The sequence below is a fragment of the Dicentrarchus labrax genome, unplaced genomic scaffold (assembly GCF_905237075.1).
Source record: "Dicentrarchus labrax unplaced genomic scaffold, dlabrax2021, whole genome shotgun sequence".
Taxonomy (NCBI): Eukaryota; Metazoa; Chordata; class Actinopteri; family Moronidae; genus Dicentrarchus; species Dicentrarchus labrax.
This window is the reverse complement of record NW_026136718.1, coordinates 8,361,766-8,388,581: the sequence shown is the minus strand read 5'-3', so window position 1 is coordinate 8,388,581 and position 26,816 is coordinate 8,361,766. Positions and strand designations below refer to the sequence as shown.

At 40.0% G+C, this 26,816-nt stretch overlaps 2 protein-coding genes across 2 annotated transcripts in view; one reads left to right on the top strand and one right to left on the bottom strand.

Moving 5' to 3' along the window:
* The window catches only part of jak1 (Janus kinase 1), a 34,041-nt gene extending 31,677 nt beyond the window's left edge, over window positions 1–2,364 (top strand). The window contains exon 25 of the mRNA XM_051376162.1: window positions 491–2,364. Coding sequence (XP_051232122.1) covers window positions 491–604 — 114 coding nt within the window. The 3' untranslated portion in view covers window positions 605–2,364. The remainder of the gene's footprint in view (window positions 1–490) is intronic.
* Window positions 2,365–11,276: 8,912 nt separating this feature from the next.
* Window positions 11,277–26,816, bottom strand: part of raver2 (ribonucleoprotein, PTB-binding 2) — a 73,513-nt gene continuing 57,973 nt past the window's right edge. Inside the window, exons 6-16 of the mRNA XM_051376173.1 lie at window positions 24,328–24,448; window positions 22,128–22,210; window positions 21,939–22,037; window positions 21,008–21,119; window positions 18,420–18,769; window positions 17,235–17,343; window positions 16,054–16,235; window positions 15,152–15,262; window positions 14,690–14,791; window positions 13,382–13,600; window positions 11,277–11,662 (exon numbers count right to left, since the gene is read on the bottom strand). Coding sequence (XP_051232133.1) covers window positions 11,522–11,662; window positions 13,382–13,600; window positions 14,690–14,791; window positions 15,152–15,262; window positions 16,054–16,235; window positions 17,235–17,343; window positions 18,420–18,769; window positions 21,008–21,119; window positions 21,939–22,037; window positions 22,128–22,210; window positions 24,328–24,448 — 1,629 coding nt within the window. The 3' untranslated portion in view covers window positions 11,277–11,521. The remainder of the gene's footprint in view (window positions 11,663–13,381; window positions 13,601–14,689; window positions 14,792–15,151; window positions 15,263–16,053; window positions 16,236–17,234; window positions 17,344–18,419; window positions 18,770–21,007; window positions 21,120–21,938; window positions 22,038–22,127; window positions 22,211–24,327; window positions 24,449–26,816) is intronic.

The window sequence follows — 26,816 nt, the reverse complement described above, 5'->3', positions numbered from 1 at the left end:
CCAGACTATTGTCCCTATTCAGTTTTTTGAAATATAAAATCATACAAGACAGCACAGACAAACTGTTTACCACTGTAAGAGCGAGCTTGATGTCATGTATAGCATGTGACTGAAAACGTAGAAAAGGAAACGGACAATCTTTACAACCTTTATGACGGTGTTCATCGTTTCCATGGATACAGTACAAGGATGTACAGAGGCTATAATAAAATACATAGAATAATAATAAATATAGCATACATAGTAAGAATGTAACGTTCATGTTAACAGTTACATTTTAAAAACATTTATTCACTTCATGATCTCGCTATTTGTACTCGGATGTCAAATATTGCAAAAGTTTGGAATTCTGAGATGGAAAATGTGTAGGAACCCTGTATAACATTTCTGGCGCTTGCAGGCATAACGTGTTACAGCTGCAGCTTATTTCTTCAGTTGGGTTTGACATTTTATTTTCCACCTGCAATCTAACACAACTCATGTCTGACAGGTGTACGAGCTGATGCGCAAGTGCTGGGAGCAGTTGCCCGAGAGGAGAATCACCTTTAAGCGACTCATCGAGGAGCTGACCGTCATGCAGCAGCAGCTCCACAATGACATTTAAACCTTTCCAACTGCTTGAGGCTCTGGGACTGAAGTTGACTTTGCATGCAGACTTGGGACCAGATGTAAAACTGACCCCAGATCAGCATTCGCTTGGTGCAGCTTCACAGTACTGAGAGACGGTCTTGAAGGGTCTGAGCTTGCATGAAGCCACGCTCCTTCATACTCACATATAAACCTTCCACAACTTTGGTATAAAGTCTTGAAGTCCTACTCAACTATCATTTTAGTCTGCCATATTTCTAAGATTTTTATTTCATGCTCTCATATGTCATTATTTGGATGAACATGTTAATCCTTTTTAAAATCATGTAGCCTTAGCCCATGCGTATGTGACCTTATATCTTATAAAGGACTTCCAAGTGTATCTAACAGATTTAACCGTCTGCATTGCGAGAAATGTCAAACTCCTGTGGACGCTCGTGTAGTGTGAAGGCCTTTATATTTGTGCGGACTCGTGGCCGTTGTCACTCTCGCTGATGGGAAACGAGCACAGAAAGGAACTGTTTAATGCCTGCTTTCACATAGTTTAAATGGTTGCGTAGGGATTTTTCTCTGAGGATGGAATCATGTTGAGAAGCGTTTGGAAGGATGAGCTGAAGAAGACGGGACACAGGCATTAAAGCAGATACTGAAGATGTGGTTTTTCAACGTTTTATGTCGCTTGTTTCATGGAGAAAAAAAAAAATCGCCTGATTGTTTTCTTTCAGAGAGCCATGTAATGACCTGTGATAAATGTTTGGATGTTCATCGTGTGCAGATGCCAGCAATCAGTCAGCAATGTTCCTTTCACTGCGTTCTTATTGTTTTAGAGTCTGACAAACAGTTTGTCATTTTCGAGTTAAAATGGTGATTGATTTTAGCCTCTCGTCTGTTGGACTAAACAAGCACTTGGAAGAAAAGAAAAAAAATCCAATTTTTTGCCCTGTGTTGAGCTTTTCGAGGTCCTCTGATTGTTTGAGGTGATTCTGTTTATAATCTTCTGTTCATTAAATAATGTAATGGATCTTTAATCAGGACCTGTATGCATCTGATTAGTTGCATCTGAAATATACAGCACTTGCTAAACCGTGTTAGTTGAGGAGTGAGAGATTAAGTACCTGGGAGAGACACTTGAGGGCAGCATCACTTCACTTGTCCCAGTTTTGTAGATTGTGTTAAAGCCACAAATACTTTATAAAATGTCTGTCTACTATTCATAATGTTGCAAAAAAAGAGCCATTTGCCATTGCTGCAGATTGTACATGGAAGGACTTTAAATGGTATTCATGGATTGTGAGAAAGAATAATCAGTGATTATTCACTTGGCATTTTATGTTCATTTGTTTCCAAAAAATATTATTTCATCATACGGTTCATAACTATGTCTGTGCATTTTATTTGTATCTTTTTATTTTTAATTCTCCAATATGACCCAACATGTATAAATACAATTTCATGTGTGTATGCAAAATGGTTTGAGCAGAGGGTTTTTTCTGTTTTAAATTCGACCGTTCAGTCAGACGTTGTCAAGACTTCCTCAATGCAACTTAACGTAGCTTTTAATGTGAATGTTGGCAGAAAGGGAAAACAAAAGGGCCGTCAAGAAGACAAAATTTGCGCTTCAGTCCACAATTTATTTAGGAATGTAAAAGACAATTCCTTCTGCTCAAAATAAGAGAAAAGAAATATATATATTTTTCAAAAAAATAAGACAGAATGAGTTATGGAAGGTAAAAGTATCCATAAATACACAATGAAAAAATAAATAAAGTCAATGTTTGTTGTGTTCTGTCTGTGTCAGTCCAAATGCAATATATTATTAACTAGTGAAAACAGTTTGTTCTATATATTACAGTTGCAAGTAAGCATGCTAAGATTGCTCTAGAAACCTTATTCACAGTAAAACAATAGCAATGTCAGTGTGATATAAAATTTTGCAAAATCTACAGTATATCTCAGGTCAGAAAAAAATCCACATACTTAAAAAGCAAAAAACTGTTTACAAAGCAAGAAGCACAGCAAATCTAGATTTATCTACAGCCATTAAAATCAGAAATACTTCAGTATTGCAAAGCTTCGTGATCAACACACTCACACACATACACAGTCATTCACTATTGCAAAGTCCAGTCTCAGCACTGACCTTGTGTAATATGCAGAATACATACAGGTACAATGGCAACGCACTGAAGCTCAGAGAGGCTTCATTTACACCAGAACAGAAACATCTTAAGTGATTCAGCTGTGTTTGTGTTAATCCTACAAAAACAAAACAAATCACAACTAAACTACACAAGACTACAAATAGGACTTTCTGTTCTGTTGTAAATGAACTCAAGAAAATTAAAATCGACTGCATTTTCATGTCAGTATCAGAGTTTATTCACAACTAAAGACCAAAAGAAAAAGAAAAAAAGCACAAGCTGCATTTACACGGAAACAGAATTGATCCTGAACTCTCCGAGGTGCAAACTGCAGCTGGCTCACTAACAACGTTCCAAGCGTTAGACGAGATTCAAGAACATCTTTCACTTCGAGGGTGTATCAGCGGACTTTGTTTGTGCTATGTTGGTTTCGGGGAACCGGGGCCCCTTTGTGTACAATCATCATGAGGACGTCACTTCTAGTTGGTGGCACAGAGAGGCAGAAAAATAAGAAATACAAGCTTTTCTCCATCAGTCCAACCGGTCAAGAATACACAACAAGCCCCAATAAAAAAAAAGGTCTGATTTCTACAAAGGTAACCAACCACAGACAAAAATGTTTTCTTCCCCACTTGTAGAACTATTTGTGTTTTAACCATCATACTGAAACTGTGGGAGGAAGCTTTAAAGATAATATTGTAACATCAGCTAACTTCCAAAATTATAGATTTAGTTGACAAACTTCAGCATCCACACTTTAATGGTCGGTAACTGAAGTCCTTTGTTGAGAAAAAAACAACACACAACGGAGATTACCAGACATGAACCAGACATGCAAATAATCTGGGACCAGCCTCACCTGTTACACTAAACTTGTATTTCCAGACAATCTGATTGAATGGTACACATTAGCTGGGTCCCCACTCACTGGCTGGATGTAAGTATGAAGGCTGGTGGATTCTACGGGCACCTCTCTAGACCTTCTAGCTTCACAAAGACCAACTAACTGTGCTTTAGGGAGTCCTCACAAACATATTAACTTAATTTCAAAAGGTCAACAAACTAATCCCAGTGTTTAAAGACCAGTGCGTAGGATTTAGTGGCATCTAGTGGTGAAGTTGAAGATTGCAACCAACTAAATAAAACTTGGCTTCCATCTAGAATCTTACACACTGGACCTTTAACTCAAGCTCCGACTTCACATTGATAGAACGCCTAACGTAGTATGAACACCTTACCATCTCTCTCATCAAACCACACCTGTACTGGTGAGACTGTACTGGTGTATCACAGGCCCACACAGCGAGGACCAACGACTGAATGACGACCAAAATAAAGACAAAATCAGTTCTCTGGGAAAAACCTGAACAAATGTGCTCACAGCCACACGTCCTGCTGTTACTGTGTTCACTAGCTGGGTTCATTGTGCAGTTTTATCAGTTGTTTTGTACTGTTAGTTATTGTTGCACTGAATATAATATGAAATATCCATAAAATGTGTTACTTAGTCAATAGAAAAGGGGTCCCTTAAGGAAAAAGGTTGGGAACCACTGCACTACAGCACTAAATGGGCTATAATCCGCAGCTGAAAATAGTCCAAAACAAATGCACTATTTAGTCATCTTTGTGTGATGTTTGCTAAAAACTACAGCACCCAGCTGTTTTAGGAGATTAAAGCCTTTTAAAAAAAAAACCACGTCTTCCGCAGTAAATGGGCTTGGGGCTGAAAACCACATCCCGGTTTATGAAAGTCAGAAAGTATTAAGAGACGGACTAACACATTGTTGGTTTTGGTCTTTTCAAGGGATTTGTTGACAACAACAGAAACACACAATATCATCAGCCTCATCCTTTAAATGTGATTGGGGCAGATTTTGTGGGATTATTCAGCACAAAGCCGCCACATTTTGCACATCCCGTGACTGACAGGTTTGGAGGCTCGGTGCCAACTGTGACCTTATGTGTCTGAATCTGAGCGGCTACAATTAGACTGCAGTCAGATATCTGTTCACCGGGGAGGGAGGAATGGTGTCTGTCAGTTGGCCTGCAGTAAAAAAAAACAACACACCGATTGTTTCTTTCTCTGCTGATATCGGAAGAGGCTGGACCTATTGACTCCACAGGAGGGACAGTAATAAGCATAAAAACACGAGGACAATAATGCATTCGTGTAGATTTTGGATCATGCTCAGGAGAGTTGTGTGAGAGTGGAAGCGAGAGAAGGTCTGCTAGTGTCCAACTAACACAAATACCAGAGCAGAGAGGAGACATTTCCAGTGTGTTGGAGTGTGTGTGTGTGTGTGTGTGTGTGTGTGTGTGTGTGTGTGTGTGTGTGTGTGTGTGTGTGACAGCTCTACAGGTACGTGCAACATGCATGAGTCTGGCAGACATAACCAACAGTCTTCAACTGAGCGAGCAGACAGAAGAGGAGAAAAAAAAAGGAATCCCTGCAGGCTGAGCGGCTGAAGGCAGCTGGAGTTGTTTTTCCATTCCTCTCTCTTTCTTTCAGCCTGTCTCTCCTTACCCCCATTACCTGCCAAGAGCACATTTTTAGCGAGCTACACTAACAGAAACACACACACACACACACACCTACAGTACCTACAATTACTGGTTCCAGCACACACACACACACACACACACACACACACACACACACACACACACACACACACACACACACACACACACACACACACACACACACACACACACACACACACAGTCGAAGTAAACGGCAGTTCAGCTCAATTTCTGCCTGTAGGATGGGAGAGCAGACGGGGGGTGAAAATAAAAGAGAAAAACCAAAGAGAAGAACACTATTATTAATTTCATACCTTTCTGGTGTTAAAGGTACACTGTAAATCACCAGGATGGTGTTTGTATTTATGAGATGTGAATAAAATCAAGGAAACTTCGGGGACCAACACAACAACAAATCCATGTCTTACTGCAAGGTTGTCATGGCAATACATGAACCAATGTGACAAAGTCTGACAAAATAATCCCACTGTAGTTTGAGCTAGATGACTTTAACAACTACAGACCCAACCAACCTGCACCCTGATGGTGACCAACCTCATGAAAAAGGTCTGAGAAATGCCCTGACCTAAAAATATTGTCATTGGGATGTAAAATATGATCACTCCCACTAATCGTGAGTGATACTGTGATCATAAAATCTGTCAAAACAATGGCAGTATGAAGGTTTTCCGGTATCGTGCAGGCCCATTACCGACCCAGTTTGTTGTGTTTACAGTTGAAATTCACACTGCACACCAACATTTTTCCTTTTTCCTTACTTTTAATAACTTGCTTGGACATTTGTGGTGAAAAATCAGCCAAGTATGCTTTTTATAATAGTAATTTTCTCTGAACTGTAAACTCACCAATTAAACTAATGACCTGTCAATAACGCATCAGAGGTAGAGGAGCAATTAACGGTGGCATTTGTAAGACATGCTGGCAACACAATTAACACCTATTGAGTTACAGGTTTTGAGTTTCCTGTAACCGGGGTTAGGGTTATATTATCCATAGATATCTATAGATATGATCTATTTCCTGTTAGAGCCACTCATCCTGTGCGTAGTCTGAGCTCCTCCAGCAGAGGTCCTCTGTTATCAGAGACTCGAAGCTATGGAACGAGCTGCCTGAGGAAATCAAGTCAGCACAATCAGAGCCCGCCTTTAAATATCTTCTTAAAACATACATTTATCAGAGAGTTTTTACTGATGTACCTGGATTTTTATTGATTGGCCTTTAGCTGGTTTTATTTGTTTTACTGGTTTTGTTTATTTGCCTACAACTCAGAAATAGTTTTTATGATCAGCTTGTTATGAAGTTGTTTCCTCGTGTGAAGCACTTTGTAACTTGAGAAGTAATCATTGTTTTGAGCATTGCAAAAGCAGATGGACGACACTGGAAAGAGGAAGACGGGCTTAGAGCAGAGTGACACGAAGATAGTCCACTGACAAAGCATCAGTTACAATCCCAGTTCTGTCCTCTCAGCCTCTGTGCTATGTTTAGGAATTTCTCCCTATGTGCTCTCAAATCTGGATTTGAAGATTAGTACCCAAAGTTTTTTCCTCAGTAACACACACACACACACACACACACACACACACACACACACACACACACACACACACACACACACACACACACACACACACACACACACACACACACACACACACAGAGTCATGGCTTTAGAGCCAGTGAGACATAATACAGAGAAAAAGCTGACACGACTGTTGGAATACCACCACTGACTAACTTTAGTACCTGAAAACATTGTGGCAGACAGTCAGGCTGGAAAACAGACAGTCAGGAAGACAGACAGACAGACAGACAGGAAAACAGACAGACAGGCAGGCAGGCAGGCAGGCAGACGGAAAAACAGACAAGCAGACAGTGCTGTCTAAAATCTGCTGCCTCAGCTGTTCACATCCACAAACACAGAGGCCCCGTCTGTGGTCTGAACACACACTCGCACAGACATTTCTATCTTGCCTTTTAGAGTGCCGGAGGTGAGAGCAATCACCTGGCAGAAAGAGAGCACAGGAATCCAGCTGGCTACTTTTCATCCACTCACACCAGGAAGCAAATCCAACTGTGGCTCCGAGCCAGACCAGACAGCCAAGTGGTCCAGAGGAGCACGTCGCCATAAAATGTGTCTAAGTGGCTCGAGTTGATTCAGGGTGGATCAGATTGATGAAAGAGTGGTACAGTATGGGGAGGATCAGTTAAAGAAGTGCTTAAGGGGGGGGGGGATGCAAAACGGCGTCTACAAACAGCCACAGAGATGTGAGAGCAGATTTGGCTGCAGACACAGACGTGGGGCCCTCTAGCTTTAATTTTTAACTTCCTGTGTTAGCAGGCTGACTAACTGGATGTCTTTCCCCCAAAATGAGTTTCATTTGCTATTTCAAGACAGAAAAAACCAACACATCAGACTGAGCAAACAGACAGTTCAGGCGTTGGAGCGGCACGGGGAAAGGGCTTTAAAGATGTTTACATTAGAGACCTACACAACAACTACTACATACTGTATTTATATTGGGTTTTAATTAAAAAGCTCCAAAGTGTAACATTTAGGAGAATCTATTGGCAGAAATGGAATACAGTATGCATAGGTATGTATTCATTAGTGTACAATCACCTGAAAATAAGAAGTTACCTTAGAATGAGACGTTTTTATCTACAGAGTTTCTGGGCCAACGTAGGTTCTCCTACACGCTTGAAAGGTTGAGCTGTATTCAAAGGATTGCAATCTGTACCTCCACCACTAGATGCCAATGAATCCTACACACTGGTCCTTTTAAGCATGAGGTCCAATCTTCTACAGTGCTAATTTAGAGTCAAATTTAGAAATATGTTATAACTCTGTTGTAATTTCGGTGAAGCAAAATTGTTAAATAAATGTTTATCGGACTTTAATAGTACCGTGCAGGCCTGCAACCAAAGCAAATGCGTTTTAAACAAAGCACAGTCACCAGGAGCCACAGTCAAAATTATATAAGAAGCAGACAGATATAGACAGATATAAGCCACAGTAGTGCAAAGACAAGTTAGTAAAATTTGAATAAATGGAAATTTAAAAATAGAATTGCGTGCTAAATGGAAGGTTTATATTTTTTAGGTTTTAGGATCGAGGGGAAAGATTCTGCCATCACCATTTAGGCAAATGTCAGGCGCTGGTGATTGAAAATGACTGTGAATATAAAAACTGTTGAGTCTAGATGGGTAATTTGTCCAGATCCTCGATTAATCCAACAGTGGAGAAATGCTTCCCAAACAGGTTAGTGAGAACACAAAAGACAAAAGGAAAGAAACTGTTGAATGCAAAAAATTGTGATAAACGTGCACACATACAGACATTCAATACTCCTCCCGTGTTTGTGCAAATATGTAGCGGAATAAATCCTCGCCCCTTCCTTTATTCTTCGTATTGTTCATATCCTCCATGATGTATTTCATAGATGCACCCTTCAAACTGTGATGCAGTTAAATGTTAAAAAACGATTCACTATAAACTCGAAGTGAGACATGTGACACCATGGAGCACATCTCGGTAAAATCGAGTTAGGAAACGTATAATTAGATGAAGAGCAGACAGCAAGAGAGTCGACAAAGAAGCGATGGAAAGATAGAAGACTAGAGGGATATGCATTGCCCTTTTTGTTTAATGTTAAGCCATTTTATTAGTACTTAGTAAGCGTACCTGCACACCACCACTCTTACATTACCACAGACACTCGGCTCTCCTGTTATTGTGTCTGCACATGTAAACATCATGTGCACCCCCCGTTACAACAAAACTCACACACCACACATCGGGACTAAACTATTCCGTATTATCTGATGTCACCTGCTATTGGGTTTCACAGTGTGTGAGCGTGGTTACCATGGCGACGCTAGTAATATTCTGTCCCGTCATATATAGTCAGATAGTTATGAGCAGAATACAAAGACACAAAGAAAAAAAGCAGGAGTATGAGCTGTTACGTAGGAGTATATAATGCTGTGTCAAACAAAACATTTACACTAGAAAATAAACTTTTTACATTCATCTTTCTACAGAAGTAGGAGCCTTAGTTATTGCCGGTTTGTTAGACAAGAGGCGTGTGCACATAATAAACCTAATGTCTAAGCTGTAACATTAAAATACCAAGCCCTCTCCTTTGTGATGAACATCAAACAAACCTTCTGCACATTTAGTATAATTCAGTTCACAGCCTTCGCTCTAATATTAGTAATGGCAGTGGTAAAAATGTATATTGAAATATTGATATTGATTGAAATAACAACAAAAATACTTTTTGAAAAACAAACAAACCATTCTAAATATGTCTTTTTTCACGCAGAATAAAGAAGAATTTATCCGTTCCTTTTGTTAAAGCAGTTGTGAAGAAATCCACTCTGCAACGATTAATATAAAGAATTAGCTTTTTTTCCTGTTTCCCCTAAAAACGCAAAATTAAGTTGTATAAATTCTAAAGAAACACATGCACAGTGGCATGTTATAGTAGTATTTGATGTGCAGAAAATAACAAAAATACTAGTTTTTGAAAATCCTACAGTCCCTCAAATGATAAAGACTGAGTCCCAATCTCATACTACATACCACTCGTATACAGTATATACTAATGTTTATAGTATAGTCAGAATACATTAAAAAATGGTTAAAAATTACCATACTTTGCCGTTTTATGGGAAATTATGCAATATGCGCACCATGCAAATGCAATCAAATTGCAACTTGAAATATCAGAACCAATTAAACTTCAGAGATAACGAAACAGGTTTTACTGGAGACGATTCACCACCAAGAACCATTCATTTGAATTTTTTCCCCATCTATGAGCAGCTCCTCTATTTCCATCAACAGAGCACAAAAAAAACAGGCTTCAAATGCATACTGAGCGATTTGACTATGCAAACACTTATACATACTCAAAACCTGCAATAAGTTAATATGTAGTATGGATTCAGGACGTGCAGTCTGAAACCTTTACGTTCTAATGGCAGCTGGAAATGGAAGTAAAGCTCCTGTTACGGTCCCTACAGATCTTCCCCAAAACGCCCTAATGTGTTACAGTAGATAGAAGAGAAGAGAAAGGACTGCGCCCGAATATTTGGCTTAAATGTTAAAAACCAAAGCAGATAACTACATTTAAGTCAACACAATTTGATTCAATATTAATAAATGACTTGAATTGCCTTGGAATATTATATTATATTACAAATAGATAACAGTATATATTGAAAAAAAATCAGACATGTAGTAAATGATTTCCTTTCGATCATATAGTACAATTTGCTCACAAAAGAGCTGGGAAATGTCCATTATATATGATATTGTCTGTTACGCATGGCTTTATATATTCTGTATTACGCACTGTATTTACACCAGCCTTTTATTTTCTGTCCAGTCTTTATAAGAAAGGTCCATTGAACGAGGGGAAGCTATTGTAAGTCACCACAATTAAGGGCTTTGATTGGTTCAGGCCCTTTTTTTTCCTGATGTGCTCCCAAACCTTGGGATTGAAATGGCTGACACTTCCTACAGAAACAGCATATCAACACGAATAAAACACACGCACACTCTGATTCTCCGCAGGGAGATATAAAAGAGGGACCTGGGCAATAAAAGGAAAAGCGAAAAGACACTGAAGCGGGAACAAACAGACGTCAGTTTGACTGACTAATCAAAGAGTGAGTGTGCAACAACAGACAGATTTTGTCTTTTGAAAGGAGACAGAGAGGGGGGAGACACCTGACTGTAAGACCAGTCCTAAGACAGTTTCAGCAGGCAGACAGGTCGCCTGGCTGCAAATACAAAAGCAGCTTATACGTACAGATACAGTATACTTAAGTTTACATTATATTAGAAAAAATGTACAAGATAATATTAGTTACATACAGTCGACACACTGAGAAACAACAGTTTAAGTTTAAGAGTTAAGGCTTGAACAGGACAAAAGCAACACCATGTTTCTGTTTTGTGTGTGTGTGTGTGTGTGTGTGTGTGTGTGTGCTGTGTGTGTGTGTGTGTGTGTGTGTGTGTGTGTGTGTGTGTGTGTATACATAAGTGCCAGGATCAAAGAGCACTATGGCTTACTTTCACTTGAGCCATTTGCAATCCCAAATACTATTAAACTCAATACCTACTGTAGGGATGCAAAATGGCCGCCACAGAAAGGCCACTAGAGGGAGCTGTGACATCCAGCAGACGCTGTGTGTGCCTCCCTCCATGAGCTTTAGGCTTTAAGGTGGTTTGGTTCATACTAGAGCCTCTTCCTCTTAAAGTAGTCAGCGTACTGCCCCCCCAAGCCTTGGGAGTGCTGCCCGATGTAGGCACCATCTGATGATGTCACTTCCTGCACCGCTAACTGAGGGTACTCCCTCTTATGACCCCTTGTCTGGTTCTGAGGAGACAGGAATGTGAAGAGAGGGAAAGAGTTAGAGGTGAAGAAACGGCGTGTCGAAGAACTCACACGATCAGCTAATGTTGCATTCAATAAAGTTGGAAAGAGGTCTAGTTTTTAGATTGTAATACAACAAACTCTTATTTAAAAGATGATCCCATCGAACTTCTGTGCATTCTTGGAATCAATGAACTGGGAAAAATAAATGTGACTAGTTGTGGAATTTGACAACAATACAAAAATCCTTTTTTGTGTGTCGTTTAGGTTTAAAGGTCTCCAGTGAGATTGGGCCACAGAGGCTGTTTGTTCAAACAAAGATAAATCTGTCCAGCGACGAGGCTTAGTTTAGGAGTCCGGATCTGTTTTTTCACGTCATCATGCTCTCAGAGTCCTTTCTTCCTCTTTTTTTCTCTCAGAAAACAAGGCCGCAAGGTTGTTCTGCTGCCACATCTCAACACACATTACCACATCAAGCATTTAATAGAAAACACTGATCTCCATAATCTCTCATTTTTAATTGTGTAGAGGTCAGCCCAAAAACAGAATTACTATTCTCTTCATAGGTTTCACACTGTTCACTGTTCAATCTGCCAAACTACAGTATAGACAGTGATAGAATAACTCAATCTTATCAGACGGGGATCTGTGAGACTACATCCTTTCAAATACTGATCCGTGGCCGGATGTGTATCCTTGACACCACAAGAGTTGAACTAAATGAACAAAGTCTGAAAAAATTAACAGATTTTTGTTTCTGCTTTCCAATCCTGTTTACTGTCTCACAACCTGTATGCCATGCGTATGCTGTTGTACTGACAATATTGCAGTTGCTACATAAATGTTCATTATACTGAATTCGTCATGGGACGAGTGTTGAGTTTGGATTGACAGCAAACACCATCAACAGCAAATTAAAATGGATGCATATCACACTATGACGAGTTGATTAAGATATGGTCCCCAGTTATTGAATATGTAAAGGAACTGACTCTATATAATGCTACCTGATGGATGTTGTTGTAGCTAATTGCTACCATAACCCACAACTAATGTTTATACATGGGACCCCCCCCCTTTTTCTATTCTTTCTTAATCTATTTACTACCTCTTTATGCTTACATTTTATGGTTTTTATCTATTTATTTTTGATTGGTAATTTGAGTTCTGTGATTTGTTTGCTTTTATTGTAAAGCAGCTTCAGTGAAATACAGGGTGATCCTGATACTCTCACCAAGTCTCAATAAGCATTTTTTTAATGCAAACTAAAGTATAATGACCACCACAGACCACATATATATTATACGGGTACAGATGTGTAAGATAATAGTCTTTACTAATATTTATTGGATGGTTTTAGCCTTTGTATAAGGATTGTTTTTACAAATAAATCCATCCAGTAGTAGTTATTCTGAATTATCACTTTAAATTCAACAAGCTGAACAGAGATCCTCTCCCTCAGCTCCCCACTGTCAACAACTAATACCGCCCACCAATATCAGAAGTCATACATGAAACACTGAAGTAGTTAGCTGCAATATGAAATGTTTGGATTGTGTCGCCTGAGCTGAGCACGCTCACTCTCTAGGCTGACACTTCAAAATGGAATAAATTGAAAAAAAAAACAATAAAAAAGGCAAAAAAGATGTTTTCTCCAGCTTCTCTCACAGAAGTACTAAAATTGTCACATCCTGTATAGGAGTATTAATTTTCTCTACTCACATAGTAGTAGGTGTTCCAGTCAGTGGCGGCAGTGTGTGCGTGCGTGACAGGGCTTGGCGCGGCTGCCGCCGGGTGTGGCGCCCCGAGGAAGCCGGGCATTAAAGGCAGGGTGCTGTAGGCTGGGAGCACGGCAGCAGCTGGTAGGACGGCCGGTGGAGGGGCCGCGCCGTTACTGACTGCGTGCAGGGAGACTCCTAGAGGCTTACACACATCTACCTCCTAAAAGAGACACACACACATTTAACGACAGGTGGTTGACTGTCTTAGCACTGAAAGTTACATTTCATGGGCCATTTTGTTTTTATGTGGCATACTGTTGTTGAAAGTATTTCCAGTAACTGATTCACTTTCTTTCATCTATTCATTTATTCATTCATGTTAACCTTTCTGCCCCCTGGTGGCTATAATGAGATGCACTGCTGTCTACAGAGGACTCAACCAGGATCACTCATCATTCCCCCCTTACTGTTGTTGTACAAGCTTGTTCTATTTCTTTAGGACAACCAGCCAAAACAAAATGCTACAATGCCATGTCCACATAGCTTTAGGTCAGTTTCATGCCAGGAAGAAACAGTATGTCAGAACTCTATCATATCACTTTCTCCAAGATATCAATTTCTCCACCAACAGTGAGCTCAGTAGACCAGAATGTAACTCGGAGCAAGATCAATGGCTGCATCTTCAAGCAGACACTTCACACACACACATACAGCCTCCAGCAGCAGCAGAAGCAGATAAGCCTGGACCTGGCTGCTCAGGGTGTGTGGAGATGTCTGGTATCAGCTGTTGGGTGCAGAGTGATGCGTTCCCTCTAACAGGGTATCAGTGTCTCATAGAGAGGTCACTCTCTCCAAATAAACATGCAGACAAACTGCATGTAAATACCAGCATGCAGCTCTGAGGGCCGCTGCCCCAGATCATTTACACTGTGTATGCAGGACAGGATGTTGCCTGACTCAAATATTCAGGTTGAGTTTTAAAGAGCTTCTGTTTTGTATGAAGCCTGACATTCATTTGTACAAAATTATTAGTCATTTGTGTGCTGAAATGAATAACTTCTGCCAATGTATTAGTAATTCATTGTCTCAAACTAATAATTTTGGACACTTTGAATAAAGGTTACAAGGTTACATATTTCATGTCTGAAAAGGGCAGTAGTCTGCTCTTCTCTGGCTATCATTGAATCTCTTTAGTGGCCAGTTTAATATGGATATCAAATGGGCTTAACTGATGACTGTTGATTAGTCTTGTCCTGGGGGTTATGGTTAGAATCATGCTTTGGATGGGGATAGGCGTGTGCGTGTGTACCTTGCTAGCGTAGGCCTGGTTGGCTGTTGCAGGCTGAGAGTAGTACTGAGTGACCGCCTGCATGTAGGAACTGTAATCCCCGTAGGTTGACACAGGTGGAGCCTGGAACACAAAAAGATATTTTACAAATGCTGTAGGGCCCCACTGATTGATCAAAAAAAGACCCAGGAATGTATCTGTATTAATTATAAATAATAATTGGCTGATCTGCATCATATTTAGTGTTTTCACCCAAATTATCTCTTCACTTTTTATAAGCGAGAACATATTCTGAGCTGCCCCCACACTAGCAGATCCTGAGTTCTGTGACATAAACTGTCTCAGTTTGAATCGGAGAACATAAAACACTGGTTGAAATTAATTTGCTACTTCTTAGTGAAAAACACACACAATACAAAACACTTAAACTGATGAGCCATAATTTTGCACACACAACCAGTTCTGAATGAGTGTGTTTGTTACCTGTGTGTGCTCCTTGCTGTAGTCCGTGGCCGTGCTGTCCTGTGGGGCAGCGGTGCTGTATGTGTGAGCTTGTGCTGCTTGGTAGTGCTGGTACCACTGCTGCATGGCCTCCTATGGTGCACGCACACACAGACACACAGACACACACACACACACACACACACACACACACACACACAGAGACATCAGCAAACATCAGACGAAGAGCGGTTGGAGCAGACAGGTGAATGTTTGCTCAGTACTTTTCTTGTCTTTGCTGATTTTTTGCCTCCTTTATAACCGTCTTTCTCTTTCTATGTCATTCAACTATTGTTCCTGCCGACAGCTCTCCCCTGTTTCTCTCCTTTGTCTCCTCTCCCCAGACAAATTAAACTGACCGTTTTATTGGTTATCTAATCATGATTCATTTGTTTGGATGACTAGATTGTAATTAACATTTAAAATTGGGTTTGTATCGCGCTGCAAATATCAGATAAGTCAGTTGCTGCTGGAGGAGGCAAAACCACCACGAAAGAAACAGAGTGACAGAGAAGAAGAGAAAGAAAGAATTGCAGACAAACAGCCAGTAGGGAGGATTCATGACTTTTATAGAGTGAAGTGTTGAGAGAGAGGAAGGCAGTAGGGACAGATGGAAAGACACAGCGCTCTCTGCCAAATCCTTTCTCATTCTGTCTGTCCAAATATCCATACCCATTCTCATCTCTTCCACCTCCCTGCCTCCCACAGTTACAGCTCACTCTGTCACTGCTGCACTCATCCATCCACTCATTATGTATCCATCCATCGATCAAATATCCAGCCACCATCCCTCTCTCACACATTTCAGACCAACAACCATGCATCTATCACAATATTTCTTCATTCGTATCTCTGTAAAAGTGTGTCTGTATGAGGTGCAGTACCTGTGTGTAGGCCTGGTTGTATTGGCTGTAGTCAGTGGAGGTATCAGTGCTGTATGGAGCTGTGGTTGTAGCTGCCGCGCTGTGGGAAAAGGAGCCGGCGCCCTGGGAGACGACGGGAGCAACCGAGGTGCCATACACCCCGGGGCCAGGCTGTCCCCCCTGGGCTTTACTCCCCACTGACCCTGATCAACAGTGGAGAGAAACATGTAGGAGGCACAATGAGTTAGATAATAATGTGGGCAAACACACTAATATAGACATTAACATTGCAAAATGTCTCAAAGGAATACTTTATGCTTGTGTCCTTAAAAGTGGGCTTAGTAGCTTGTGCCCTCGTGCCAACTGTAGTCTACTTAGATTAACAACAGTTATGGAGTATGATCCTCATTTCCATATGTACTAGACAAACTTGCTTGCAGAAGAGCTTTGGAGATATGAGAAGGCAATACTGTGACACAGAAGTAGTGTATTTAGCACTGTTGTGGAGAAACTATGAGTGTTTAACAGACTAAACTAGAGTCCAGTGTCAGTTGAGTGATTATCCTGCAGGAGGGTTTACATTTTAGGAAAATATGCTAATTCGTTTTCTTACCACTTACGTTATGTTGAATATGAAATTACAACCAGCTGCTGTTTAGCTTAGCTTGGCATAAAGATTGAAAACAGCTGCTCACCAGAACCTCCAAAAAGGTCACTAAACATGTTGTATCTTGTCTGTTTAATACGTTTAAAAACAAAAGCGGGAAAGAAAATGGTGGTTTTCTGGAGTATGGTTGTCACAATGAGGTTGAATCAGAGTGAGAAAGTTTTGACATCATCTGACAAGTTTCTTTGGTGTGACTTCTATTGGGATTAATTGTAACTATCATAAAGCCAAGCTGACAAAGACATACATTTTGTAGAGACACCTTTCAGCCTAGAGGCACTCAGAAGATGTTTGGAGTATTACTGTGACAAGAGTCATATAGTTTTGTCAAGTCCTAATTTTATCAATAGAGCTGAAAGACTTTGCCCATGAGCAAACCTAACTTGTTTCCTAGACAAAAAAATGAATAAAAAAATTAACAAACTTCATATTCACTTAAAGAATGAACACTACTATGTTTAATGTACAACACAGAGGCACTGATACAATGCACTGAAAGAGATACCTTAATACATCTGCATGTTTGTGTACTCACCTTGCAGAACCACCCCTGGCATTACACTGGCCAGGTTCAGGTATGGATTGGAGGGCAGTCTGACTTCTTTAGGAGGATCGCCCAACAGAGAGCTCTGACCACTGCTTACCTAAACAGTGAGAAACAGATTTAAATGGTACAATTCTCTGATCAACCACTTTGCATCCTTTCTATCCTCACTCCTAACTTGGATTTGGATTACAAAAACAATACTATGGTCTTTGCTGCCAGCCATGTTACTGCACAAGTAAACTGTACCTCCACCTCACCAAAATACCAACATCAACATAACAACATTTTCATGTTGAAAAGATTCTGATGAAGTGCTGAACAGGCTGTGGAAACCTGGGAGGACTGTACTCTGTTAATTACACTTTCCCTGCATTAGAGAGACTTAGCGCTGGAACTGGAATCAGTTCCCCTAAGAATTTTAGTGCTGTGATTATCTCTGTGCACTGACTTATTATGGATGATGTTAGCATAGCAGTGCTTTATTTAAACCAGGTCTGGTCAAAGGGATGTAGAGGAACACAGAAGCAGACAGGTCTTCAGTGTGTGCAGAAAGGCATACAGGTGAACAGGTAGGCAGGCTAAATGAGGAATAAATACCCATCCATGAGAGACAGGAAAGAGAGAAATTTAGGACTGCAACAAGACTGCAATTCTTTATAATCACTAAATTTTTACAAATGCGTTGTACCATCATTACTGACACTTCACTAATCTCCTTCCACCAATCCATCCGATCATGACAAGGCACGACAGGTCTGTCTGCTGATTGTTATTTCAGCCGACAAAACTGAAGGTCGTCGGCTAGAAATGAGAAGCTGCTTTTGATATCGAGGAACCATTGTTCCAAAATTGTATACGTTTTTGAGCAGGAGATCTGCCACCATTATCATTATAAACTGCAAAAGTGTTGAAAGTACAACAACAGAAAACTTGACAGGCGTAGAAACAGTAACTAAGGGGGGCAGGGCTGGGCGAAGAATTTATTCCCCAGAGTCCTCCTTGTTTTGTCCAACCAACAGTCCAAAAACTCAAAAAATGGTATACGTTTTTAAACACAGAGAAAAGCAGAATAAAACAGATTAACTGATTATCAAAAAAAATGTCAATTCATTTTCTGTCCAGAAAGAGAGATTCAGAGACAGATAATGAGACCCAGAAAGATGCCATGCTCACCATGCTAGCCAGGGAGCACCCGTCCGAGCTGTTGTGCTGGCCTGTTGATGTATAAACTCCTCCAGGAGGGTTGGGTGGATGCGGACCGAGGCCTGAGTTACTTATACCCAAAGAGTAGCTCTGTCCCTGCGGATGGGAGCTCACCATGGTCCCAGGAGGAGCTGGCTGCCTGTCGCAGGAGGTGGAGGAGGAAGAGGAGGAGGAAGAGGAAGCAGAAGGAGTTGAGGAGACAGAATGGGTGTTTTGTTCTCCCCCTCCAGCTCGACCCTGGAGGTATGGCATCACACCCGCAGCTGATACCACTACTGTGGCATTGTGGGTAGATGATGGCACAGACTCCTGGCCCAACTCTGTGAGAGGAGAGGAAAGGAAAACGAAGGAAAGGAGAGGGGGGAAAAGGGTAGAAAGGAAAAGAAAAAAATTAACGGCGGGGAAAAGACAAGAAAATAAAGGAAAGGGAAGGAAATGAGAAGAAGGGAACAGGAAAGGAAGAGAAAGGAAAAAGGAAGGACAGACAACATAGAGGCACATAAAAAGAAAGGGAAAGTAAGATGAAGGAAAGGATGTAAAACAATGGAAAGGAAAGGAGAAGAGAGCAAAAGGAGGGGAAAGTGGTGGAAAGTAAAGTATAGGAAAGGAAGGCAAAAGTAGGGAAAAAGATCAAGAGAAGCAAAGGAAAGGAAAAGATGGGAAACAATGGAAGCAAGTAGAAGAAAGGGAATGAAAAGGAAAAGAAAACAAGAATAAACACAGTAAATTAAGGAAAGTAAACCATGGGGAAGACAAAATACAGCACAGAGGAGCAATGTAAAGAAAAATAAATTATGTGAAAGGAAATGAAAACAAGGAGAGCAGAGATGCCAGATAAACAGGTGAAATGTTTTTTACTGATGACCATCAGTGTCTCTGTCTCCTCTGGACAGAGACAAATCACTGAGACGGCTGGAAGCTGGAGAGCCCAGCCCGACCGTCTCTGTAGGGCCAGTTGTAATATTTGAGAACGGCTCATACATCATCACTTATCATGTTTATTTACGACCCGGCACTTTGCTCCACACTCATAATATTTCACTCACTCCAGGGTTTAATAAAAACAAATATGTACACACATACATATACACAGGCACAAAAAACATACAGACATAAACGCACAGGCACACATAATTTAAAGATGCACACACACACACACACACACACACACACACACACACACACACACACACACACCACACACACACACACACACACACACACACACACACACACACACACTAAAGTTGAATGCACGTAGGCACACACACTTATTATAAATCCAATATTGCTGTGACAAATGGCCTCCACAGCACAATAAAGGAATCAGTTCTAACAAGCCTTAAGCTAACAATCCCAGCAGACACATGCACTGATAAAAGCCTCACATTACAGACTCATATACACAATCAAATAGGGACACACACACACACACACACACACACACACACATAAACACACACACACACACACACAAATACATCAGCGCACATAGACACAGTGCACAGACAGTCTGTGATATATAATTTCCATTTAAAACAGCACAGCTTTTCTCAGCTGGGGATTTGAATTGTAAATGCACTGCAGTTTTCTGGAGGGTGTGTTGTACAGTAATGTAAGACTGTGAGGTATTCAGCGAATCTGCTGAGGGGCATCCCTGACACCTGAAATTAACATATCACGATTGAGGGTTATATCCTTTAAATTGTATATCACCTCCCTCTTCTGCGTTAAAAACCTTTTTACACCAGTTATTGTTAAAAAAAAATACTGCTACATGTCAAGTAAGAAATTCACACTTTGAGTAAGAAGAATAAGTCTTTTTTTATGAGAGTGAGAAATACCTGAGAAAATACAAATACTCTTTGGGATACTGAGGCATGTGTACTCTATTTACTGCTTGAAACAGGTGGTCTCAGCTTGGGTTTATGTAAGCTTATTTTACATGTTGTGGGATATGAAGTTAAATAGCTGTACAGCTTGCTTATCTTAACAGCCATAACAGGATACTGGCTTTGACAGGATACTGGCTAGGTATATAATCATGGAGGCTGTCAGGATTCAATCATGAGTATTCATCTTCCCAGTATATGTTGTTTAGTATGTTTAGTCAAAAAAAAAAAGTGTATGCCCTGCTCACTTTTGGGGCAGTTTACACAAGGCTGATCATAAAAATCTTTTTACAGATATTACTTGAAAAAGCTAGTTCAAGTTAAACCTAAATCTTATATTTAATCCCAAGCAATAAATAGTTACCACGCTCATTTTGAGACCACTTGTGCCACTTGGTCCCTGCTTTACACATTTTGCTTTACAGCAGTTTGGGATATTGTTTTACTCCACACAACAGAAACAGGGTGCAGCACTAATTAAACGTTTTCAGATGCTCTTACAATTGCAGATGACAGAATAAGAGAAAAGAACAAAACAAATTTGAACATAGCATTAACAAAAACACTGGAGGGAGACATACTGTAGGTCTCAACATGGTCTCATTAGTCTGCAGTAATTACACCAAGTCATTTGACAAGGGCGTACTGATAATCGGCCCTTCTCACCAGTAGGGGAGTCTCCCAGCAGGCCTTTCCCCAGTGGCATGAGGCCTTGAGGACGCAGAGACAAAGCTTTCTGCATCAGCAGCCTGGACGGGTCTCCGAGCAGACTGGAGACCTGTAGAGGAGAGAGGAGGAGGAGGATGAGGAGGAGATGGAAGAACATTACATAAAGAAAGAAGGAGAGCAAGGATATAGTGGAGAGAAACGTTATCAAAAGAAAAACGATAGAAGGTGGAGAAAGAGAGGAGATTAGAAAGAACAGGGACAGGAATCCAGAAGGGACAGACAGAGATCATACATTATAAAAACAACTCATGCAAACAGCAGCTCCGCCTGTAGCAGGGACTGTTCAAATATCTTACATTTACACACTACAGAAGCAAAATAAGAAAAGAGCTCAACTGTACTTTAAGTATATACAGTATGTGTTTATTATCTTTGATCCTTTTTTACATTCTCTTCTGCTCTATTGCAATTGTATATATTATTTAGAAAGCCAGAGGAAATGACGAGGAACATAAAAGAAAAAGCCAAGCAAATATAGAGTTTAAAAAGCAGGAGGTGGTGGAGGGTCATAAAAGAAAGAAAGAAAAATATACACAGTATTCTCCTTCTCTAACGCTGCATCTTTATATATTAATTTTATATATATATATATATATATATATATATATATATATATATATGTATGTATATTGGTTACTCTGACTTAACTTTCACTTCAGTAATTAAAGAGAATACCCTTTAAAATATGCAATTCAAAATGTGGAGGGAAATCTCAACACCTCAAGGTCTCAACTACTGCTCTAACCCTCACACAAACCCATGCCAGTTGTCACACACACACACACACACACACACACACACACACACACACACACACACACACAAACAAAAACAAACAAACAAACAAACAAACAAACGGGTGTCTTACGCTGCTGATGCGTTTGTCTTTAATGTGTAGAAGCTGTTGTTGTGCCAGCTGCATATGCAAGAGGTTCTGGAGGACTAGTCCATTACCGAGCATAGCATTCTGCAAGGTAAAGCAAAAAAAAGACATTATTGTAAAAAACAGCTGGACACACACACTAATAACAATGCCACATGTTGAGGTTATTGTGACCTGGTGTGCTTTTCCCAGTGTGAGCAGAGCTGTGGTGAGAGGAGGTCTGAGGAACGGCAGGCTGGTGTGACGCCCGTACTTCCCTAAAAACACAAACAACACAGAAACATCAATCACTGCTTCTCTTTGTGATTTTCTTTTATAAATTCCACTAATGCATTAATCAATCATCTTCTCAACCGGCATACACAGGCAGAATTATTAGTCAGACGACCAATCCATCAGTCAAACAATCACACAGCCTTCTGGTTTATAACAAGCACCAATACAGCAATACTGTGAATTGTGATATTATGCCAGCACAAAGTAAATTGCCTCTCTCATAACTTTAACTTTTTCCAAGCTTAAATTTCATTTTGATGTTGAAGACAGAGTTGAAAAGAAGCTCAAACAAACAAAAAAAAAAAACAATACAGAAAAGAAAAGCAGAAAAATGCAAAATGAGTGCTTCTTCAAACAGTATTTATTTTGTACTGTACTGACAGTTTCCTCAAAAACAGCAGAAACAGCCACTCACTGGTTGTTTTTCACAATTTAGGAAATATCTGTCTATATCTGTAAAATGCTATTATGGATTGTTTGGATGTACTGATGAGGCAGTTAAAAATTTAAATATCATTCCTGTTATGTACAGAACTAAATGAACTATTTTGCATTCATAGAAATGGCAGCCGTGGTGCTGAAAGGAGGGGAATGATAATTTGATCACTAAAAAGGAAAATGACGCTCAACGTTTCCTCTCTTTGTATTCTACCACCATCAGTTTCAGTTGTGTGTTCTGTCACTATAGCAACCACTACTGCCTCAGTCCACCATTTTGTCAGATCTATCAAAAGTCAAAGATTTGACAGGCATGTTTTATCTACTCCTCATATGCCTTTGTTGTAGCATTATCTGTTTTTTTGTGTTCACTGCTAACATTAGCATATATTCTCAGTCAACTCAATAGCTAAAGTTAGCTGTTATACTAGCTGCTAGAGGCTAATATTTTCCTAATACAACAAATAATTTGTTAGGCTAACTGCTATGTATTTTAGTCTTGTTACTTTTATTCATGACGGCTCTTTTTGTATGTCTAGATTAATGTGTTGTACTTCCTACAGTGGTGGAAGAAGTACTCTTTTACTTAAAAGGTCCAGTGTGTAACATTTAGGAGGATCTATTGGCAGAAATGGAATATGATATATATAATACATATATATATATATATATATATTATAATATTCTGAAAATAAGTTGCCATTAAATCCTACACACTGGTCCTTTAAGTAAAAGTAGCAATAAACCAATAATTGTTGTCTTTTCTGCCAAAACAAGTAATGAATAAACAACAGTTTCTGTCTGCTGTTCATGCTGATCGAGTGTAGAGGAAAAATAAGTACAGCCAAATTGTTGTTTATACAATACAACTATTTCAACACCCTCTGTGGTTTTCTTTGTAGTGGTGAATAATTTGAATAAGCAGTCAGATGGTGAAAACTGTGAAAACAATAAAAACTGAATAATAAATTCCCAAAGCTACAGTGTTTTATTTCATGGAAAAACACTGTATAAATGTCCAAGATTTAGTAAGATTTGCCCACATTCACCAACATTTTCCCTGTTCAGGATTTATCTTAGCAAAATTGTCCGCAAGGCATCTCTCACCTTCGGGCGATTGCCACCCTACACCTACGGTACACACCCCCTTTCTTTGGCCTTAGTGTGCGATGTATGTTACTTCTCTGAATTACAAGGTCTCCTCATAATAAATGTATGCGTCAATGCTAATGGTAGCTTCCACCAGAATAGGTAGAGAAAGTTTAACATTTAATCAAGGTCCTAATTTTAGACTTTAATTGTGCGTGCTCTTCTTTAAGCGAGCTCCCCTACCTCTCCCATCTTCTCTCCTTCCTGTTCTCATTTGTTCCCCTAATGTCACACGATTTCATTTTAATACCTGATTAGCCATTCATCAAATAATGAAGCCCTCGACAAAGTGATTACAGTATATAGGAGGGCCTAACAGAAGGACAGACTCATACAGAGGGGAATCTTTGATTATTATCAAAGCCCCTCAGGGGTGGAAAGAAAAATCTTATTTTCAGGTGATTATACTCTGCTAAATGTTACACACTGGACCTTTAATTGCAAGACTTCAAACCCATTGAAAACCTGATCCATGCAGCAGCACTGTAATATCCGTCATCAACGGTCATACCTCCTCTTTTCCCAGTGTGGTACGGTCTCATGAGGATCTGCAGGGCAGCAGGGTTGGTCATACTGGTCAACAGCTGGGCAAGGTTTGGTTCTGGTAGCAAACCTTTCCTATTACTCAGAATCTGGAGAACAAAAAATTGCACAGACATACACAAGTTTGAGAAAGAAAAGTGAGATTGTGTGTGTGTGTGTGTGTGTGTGTGCACAGTATGTGTTTTGATCTTGTCATTATAAGTCCCTGATGGCTATAGTAATCATTACACTAGTTTACATCATCGCAATATGTCTGCAATGTCAGCAGAGGGGAATCTATGCAGGAGACAAAAGAAAATAAGCAAGAGAGGGACAGAGCGGTTTGAGAAACAAGAGCAGGAGGAGGAAATGGAAATGTGTGAAAATAAATGTGAAAAACAAGGCAGACGAAGAGTTGGGAGGGAAAAGTAGAGGCCACCTTTCAGACACACTAATTTATAAGTTCCCTGCCAATTTTACATGTCGCCATGTTTAGAGAAAACCTTGGGACATTTTTTCTGTAAACGTTGTGGCAATCTGCTGCAATCGTGCAATCGTAAAGTGTGAATAATAGAAACCACACTGTGGGTACAAACAACACAATCTTATGACGTGACATTTTAGTATACGGTGTTCAAACCGAGAGAAAAGCAAGTGAGACTTTAAAGCCTCTAAAAGCATGGATTCAAACTATTTCTAGTAAAAGAAAATAAAAAACATTGTTATTATGAAGTATTATTTGAGTGTAACAACAGACCATAAGTGCTGTGTGTGTGGTTGGATCAGAATTGATTGACAGTGGCCGGGCAACATAAGCAAACAACCCGACAACTGTCAACCAATTTTAATTAAAATATGTCTGTGATAAAACTGTGTGTTTACGGAGGATGCCCAGGTTCATGATAGAGAATCGGTTTTCAGGACCTTTAAATAACTTTGTGAAACCAAATTATATAAGATTGCTAAACCCAGAAATTGATTGATTCCAAATACAAAAGGGGATATAGACTCTAGTCTAAGGGAGGAAGACCAGCTCATTTCAGCATTAGACCAGTTTCCACTCTTACAAATGTAATGTAGCTCATATAGCTCGGAAATGTCTTTCTTCTAAGTCAAATATTCTGTTTGTGATCTCTGTGATCAAGATGCAGCATTTTAAGCTTTGATCCTGTTTTTTGTGTTCGACTTCAACACCGTGTACAAACACATCATGTGTAAGAATGTTAGTAGTCTTGCAGGTACTTTTAAGGCAAAGTTTCTATTCACTTTCTTTTAATTTTTTTAAAGATATTCTTTTGCCAGTTTTATTAGACAGATGACAGTACTTGGACAGACAGTGAGGAGCAGGTATGATAAAGGTCCCTTGACTGAACTATCAGTATATGGTTTGTGTCTTAACTATCTTAAAAAGAACCAGTGTGTAGGATTTAGTGGAGTGCAGATTGCAACTGAACACCACTCACATCTGTGGATAAAAATGGCTAATTTGAAGGTTGCTTCACACAACGATTCCAGGTGATTATTCATTATTATTATTATTATTTATTCACTAATGAAAACATTTTTGCCAATAGATCCTCCTAAATGTTACACACTGGACCTTTTCCAATCTATGTCTTCCACCAGGAGGTAAAGGTGTTATCTTACTGCGTCCTAAGTAGGGAAAGGAAAAGGTGTCACTGTTACTACAGTTACTGACTTACATATTCAGCTTGTAGCTCAACCTCCACCTGCCAGCCTACAGTATATGTTTAGCACGGCTCACTTGTTTCAGCCTGCTGTTTTGGTGTTGCACAGGTTTTAGTTCCTCTGTGTAATGTTGTTGTAGCTGTGTGTTCTATTTAATTCTGTTCTTAACAAACAAGAACTGGAGGTTTTACTCTGTGTTTCCCCTGTTAATACCGTAGCTCACATTTCATTTGACATGAGCTGGATTTTCCTGGTACTAAACATATCTCTGCTGACTTGCTTTTAATCGGAAAACATACTCTAGGGCTCATTCTCAAATAAGAATTCAATCACCCATTACGCTGCAAAATTTAATTCAACAGACTTAAATGAAATCCCATTGAATTAGACTGCGTCAAATCGAATGGAGCAGCCCTTGTAGATCTTCCTTAGCACTGACAGTGTGGCGGCAGTACTCGCTGGCTAGCCCAAAGACACGGCTATTTAAAACAACATTAGCAGGATGGTGATATTTCCTCTCGTCTGCCCCTGAGCTACCGCATGACTCCAGCTCAAGTCAACCTTGTTTCCTCCCTGTCACATCCTGAAGAGAGAGCATTACTGATGGGGATGGAGCAGGTCTGACTCGAGCCTGTCAGCAAGGAAGAGGAGAAGTCGGGTGCGCACATACAGTATGTGTTTGTGTGTTACGGCAAGGAAAATTGTGTGTGTGTGTGTGTGTGTGTGTGTGTGTGTGTGTGTGTTGGTGCTGAACAAGGCCAGTCGTAGCTGACAGCGTCTTTCAAGGGA